At 36.5% G+C, this 5,000-nt stretch overlaps 1 protein-coding gene across 4 annotated transcripts in view; it reads right to left on the bottom strand.

Annotated features, from left to right (window-relative positions):
- Nucleotides 1–5,000, bottom strand: part of LOC137974346 (receptor-type tyrosine-protein phosphatase S-like) — a 77,290-nt gene that overhangs the window by 44,279 nt on the left and 28,011 nt on the right. For all 4 annotated transcript variants that reach the window (XM_068821274.1, XM_068821275.1, XM_068821277.1 and 1 more), the window contains 2 exons: nucleotides 663–801; nucleotides 1–222 (listed from right to left, as the gene is read on the bottom strand). The exon at nucleotides 1–222 is cut by the window's left edge and continues 126 nt beyond it. In XM_068821274.1, the coding sequence (XP_068677375.1) occupies nucleotides 1–222; nucleotides 663–801 (361 nt within the window). The remainder of the gene's footprint in view (nucleotides 223–662; nucleotides 802–5,000) is intronic.

Below are 5,000 nucleotides of genomic sequence, written 5' to 3'. Positions count from 1 at the left end.
TTGCACAATGATAATTATTGTTGATATCGCTAGCATTGCTGTATTTTATTGTCAGAGATGAACTTGACTTATTCAACTTGACTCCATCTTTTCTCCATTTATATGATATTGCATGAGGCTGTTTTTTGCTAGAGTTGGTGACACAATTCAGTGTGACAGTTGCGCTATGTGCAGGTAACAAAGTCGCATCATCAACATGCACAAAAAGGAATGCAACTTGAACTGAAAAATAACAAAAATATACATGCCTTTACTTCTTGTTGTTTTGCTTACTGTATCTAAAACATGAGGCCAAAACTGTCGGTTCCAATAACAGATCAAACACAGTCATCCTATGCTGTGGCAACTAAAACAATGATGGTTAATTCTTTGTTGAAATTGCAAAGATATTGATTTACCTAATCATGCACACCATAAATGACTTATTGACTGGATCACTGACTAATTGACCACCCCTCTAATAAACCAATAGACTGACTGCATAAGTGGATCACTGACTGAACTGCCCGATGTGGAATTACCAATTGGACAACCAACTGACAAGCCCATTTACAAGTGGACTTGATGATTGGTACAGAATACCTTAAATTTCCAAAAAGAAGTGCTAAGTTCAATAATAATTATCTTATTCTTTTAAACAGGACAGAATGAGCAGCACTTACAATCTTTACAACCAAACAACTCCACTCTCATACAAAGTCCATTGTGGGTCTTTGGAAGAATTCTGACGAACTGAGCCGCGAATGGTAAAGAAAACCACCGAACAACAACTGAACGTTTGTCAACATTTCCAATTAAAGGCTGCAAAATGAAACAAAACCAAATAGGACACATATGAATAGGTATCCTTGTGGCCCAACATGACCATCTTACATGTATTTTTTATTGAAACAATAAATTGCCTGTATATTTTTGTCCTTTGAAAGTAAAGTTTTGTTTACTTGGAAACTTGTCTGTCTTCAGAGACATTATTTCAGTTGAGTTTTAAAAGTAATTACCCGGAGGGTGTACAGTGCCAGTTGCAGGGTCATTGTTTTACTATTACTGAATTCAACAACCCAAACCTTTACAAAAGTGCTAACCTTAGGCTAACATTGTTTTTTAGGCCTAATGTTAGCATTAGTAAGGTTTTGGGTTGTTTCAACTTTGGTGAAACAGTGACCTGCAACTCTAACCTGCAACCTGCAGTTTACACCCTCCAAGTAATTAACAGTTTGTCATTGTAAGACTGAAAACACTTTTTCGATGGAAAAAAAAAGAAGCAAATCACTGCACACACTCAGTTTCTGAGGCACTGAGCAAGCTATATATTACTTCAATCCACCATTTGCATAAATCATTGCAGTTGGTGCCCTGTTATGAGCTGAAAACCAATTTCATTTCCCCCACACATAACTTGGTTTCACACTTCCATGCTACATATACATGTAGGTTAAGATTTATATAGAAAATCATTGAGAAAAGAAGATAATTTTTGGTAATATTAATAGTGAACATTATAATTATGGCTCCCATTTTCGGCTGTCGGTAACCTGTTGGCCAACTGTCCCCAACAGTTTACGGACACATTTACCGACACAATACCCACCGTCAGCCGACAGTGTTACTTTTACGAAAACTTGACAAAAGATAAGATAAGGCCAACAATCTGCCAACAGATGGCCAACAATATCTTTTGGGAACTGCTGTTCTTCACTTATACCTAATTCTTAATCAAAGAAATTGTAATAAACGCCACACTAAAAGGGGTCCAGACGGTTGCTGATTGGGAAGTTGTTTAAATACTTTTAATCCAGTGGCCGAGGACACACAATTACTGAGCACCGAAATCGATCTGTGTACAAAACACATAATGTTTTTCAACCTAATCCTACTCTATATATCAAGCACGAAATGCCCCATTACAAAATATCAAAACTATTGCTGTTTTTGTTGAAAATGCACTAAATACCTAAACCTGAACCAACTTCAAACAAGAACAAACTCTCAAAGAATCAAACAAGTACCACATATGTGGTGGGGGAAAGTGGGAAAGTATTTGTGGTGGGAGAGTATTTGAAAAAGCAATTACATCATAATGCTGAAATAGGGTGTCCCTGATGCAGATATCAAGGTGCTTCAACTGACAGCCGCATCAGCCTCCACGCAAATCCTGGTACAGTGTAAATGCAATAAATAGAAGAAAACCCTGTATAATAACTCTACAATCATGTTAGACACTAAACACTAAAACTACACTTGTAGTAGTAATCTCGGATTATTAAGGCGAGTTTCACAATCACTTTGGAAGCGAAGCAGAAGGGTATGGAAAGAAAGAATATCTTTCTTTATATGTTGTCTAATGACCACTTACTTATTTTTATAAACGGCTGTTACAATATTTATTGGTTTTTGTAGTTAATCCTAGGGTTTACAGAATGGCTAGTCCCAGGACTGCCAAATTGGACTCACCCTATATAGCTACGGCCTTGTCCAATTTTGGTAGTCCTTGGAATTTTTCTCATCCAATTATTTCCAAATTGGACAGCATGTAGTCCTATTACATATACAAAAAGCCAGGAAATATATGAAACAACTTTTAAGTTTCCTTTAATTTATTGCAATTTGGAAAGCCTTGATTTTTTTGATTTTTTTCTATTTGACACAAAACACTACTTACATTACAAATACAGTACTAGCTTACACTACTGTTATGTTAACCTTTTAAAATTGCTGACATCATTCTTGAATACTTAATTAGATCTTGTTGTCTGGAACATTCTTGAATATTTAATTAGATTGTTTTTGTGATACATCAGCATAATTTTCAAACAACTGAAACTGCGTGGTTCTGCAAGTAAAATAATTCTTTTTCTTCACGACATAATTATTTGAGGATACTTCAAAGCAAAATCCTTCATCGTCGCGATATTGCGAGTGGGAGTATCGAGTGTGATTATTCAAGTGTGACAGAGGTCGTATTTCAAGTGTTTTCAAGTATGTGTTATAGTTGGCGGAGGCCGTATTTTAAAGCTAAAGATTGAAATTGTAGAGCTCTGTGAAGAGTATGTTCATTTGGTATTAAAGTTCCTTGTGTTTATCCGACATCCCTGTGTTCCGTCAGTTAGTAGACAAATATCCTCTAAACATCGAACTCGTAATAACTTAACATTACCTACCACCACTATATGTATACTTACAAACACTTACATTCATTACCTTAGAAAACACATCTATTTGCAATGCTTACTACACTACTTACTTACACTTTATAAAAATTATTTACCCTCATTTACTCTCAAAACGTACAATACTCTCAGTAACTTACAATATTTCTGCCTTAGCTTGATGATGCCATCTGACCATTCTCAAGTCTTTATTTCCAACAAGCAAGCCGAGCGAAGACGCAAGGCTCTTTCGAGGCGGCCAGCTTAATGCCACATGAAGTACTGCAGCAGGCAGAAAATTCTTGATCGTGCTGTGAAAAGTGTAATGTAAGTGTACATGTACGTAGTGTAATGTGAGGTTCCCTGGAGATTTTAGTGGGGACCAATGAAAGCGTGTGTTTTGATGTGTGAACTGTCATTAGACAAACTTGCATGACGCGCGCGACTAATGATGATCTCGTGTTCGGACGTGAGCAAAAACACTTTTTTCCCCATTTCCCCGACCACTGAGTTGTGTAAACTTGCTTTGAGTTTTTGGTATTTATTTTCAAACCATTGTGTTCTATATTGAGTGAACGAGCTCAAAGCAACAACGGCGTACATTTTTTTTTCGTCTTGTAACCATTGAATTGCGAACAATTTAATTTAACTTTCAAAGGAAATATGTTGTCTGCACGAATTCATCAATCAAATTATTTGACTTATAATTCACGGCTGCATGTATCTTGCAAAATAAAAATTCTAGACTAGCTAGTGAAACAACTTTCATGTGCGAGAGAGTTTGATTCCCCATTACATGTTTCACACTGAAAAGTCTGAAAATGCTTTGGCGATTTTTTACATGGCACTGATTTTATTCAATTTAATTATTGTATATTCCTGTTAAAATTATGGCCGTTCAAAAATTACAGCACTGCTTTCCATATTATTGCAAAACATGTTGGCATCTATGTTGTTGGAGATACAAATTAAGTGTGCAATTTCTATTATTGTATTATTGTTAACTAGATAAGTTGAGTTGCAGTACTTTCGAATAAAAAAATTACAACTACTGTTGGGTATTTTGGAGCTCTGATACAAATCTGCAAATAATATGTATTATATTGACTGTTTCGTTGGCACTTAGCACTAGCTACTACTAATATCCAGAATAACAAGGTCAGATCCATTTTAAAGTTTACATTTTCTTAGAGTTAAATACTTGAGTGTGCAGATTATAGCAGAGCATACAATGAGTGGGCAACTTGTTCTAGTTCTCGCGAATTGTTTCCGGATTGTGGTTTCCGGCTTTTAGTGATGCCCTTCTAGATCTGTCACATAGTATCAATCACGATGACTGGAGATACTTTGAACAAATCAACGTTGGTGAAATACAGCAAAGAAAAAATATCCTAACCAGTGCCTTGGTATGACGGGATGCCTGTGATCACTATGGCTCCCGATTTACCGCACGGAATTATAAGGCGAAATGCCAGCCAGTCCACCACTTGGCCAGTTCGTCAAAAACCTTGAAATCAACTGGCATTGGAAACAACGTCATAAAAAAACGATGCAAGAGATCTCAAAAAACGACAAAAATAGTATCCGTTCTCCTCTGTTGAATGCAAATTGATCCTCCACATGACACCTGAAGAATCACCTGAAACATTCCATGAAGAATCACCAGGAATAGTGAAAAAAATATGACACTGACAACAAGATCACTTAAGAATTATAAGGTCAGCAACAGCCAGACTAAGCCAATAAGGACCTTTAGATCGGAGGACAAGGACAACTTCGAGTAAGAATTTTCCGTACTGAGCATGCGCATAAGGTTTGGAGGCCGACATTTTTCAAAGTGCCCATGCTCAGAAC

The sequence above is a fragment of the Montipora foliosa genome, chromosome 10, assembly GCF_036669935.1.
Source record: "Montipora foliosa isolate CH-2021 chromosome 10, ASM3666993v2, whole genome shotgun sequence".
Classification (NCBI taxonomy): Eukaryota; Metazoa; Cnidaria; class Anthozoa; order Scleractinia; family Acroporidae; genus Montipora; species Montipora foliosa.
Note: the sequence above shows the minus strand (reverse complement) of the source record. Positions and strands in the feature narration are given on the sequence as shown.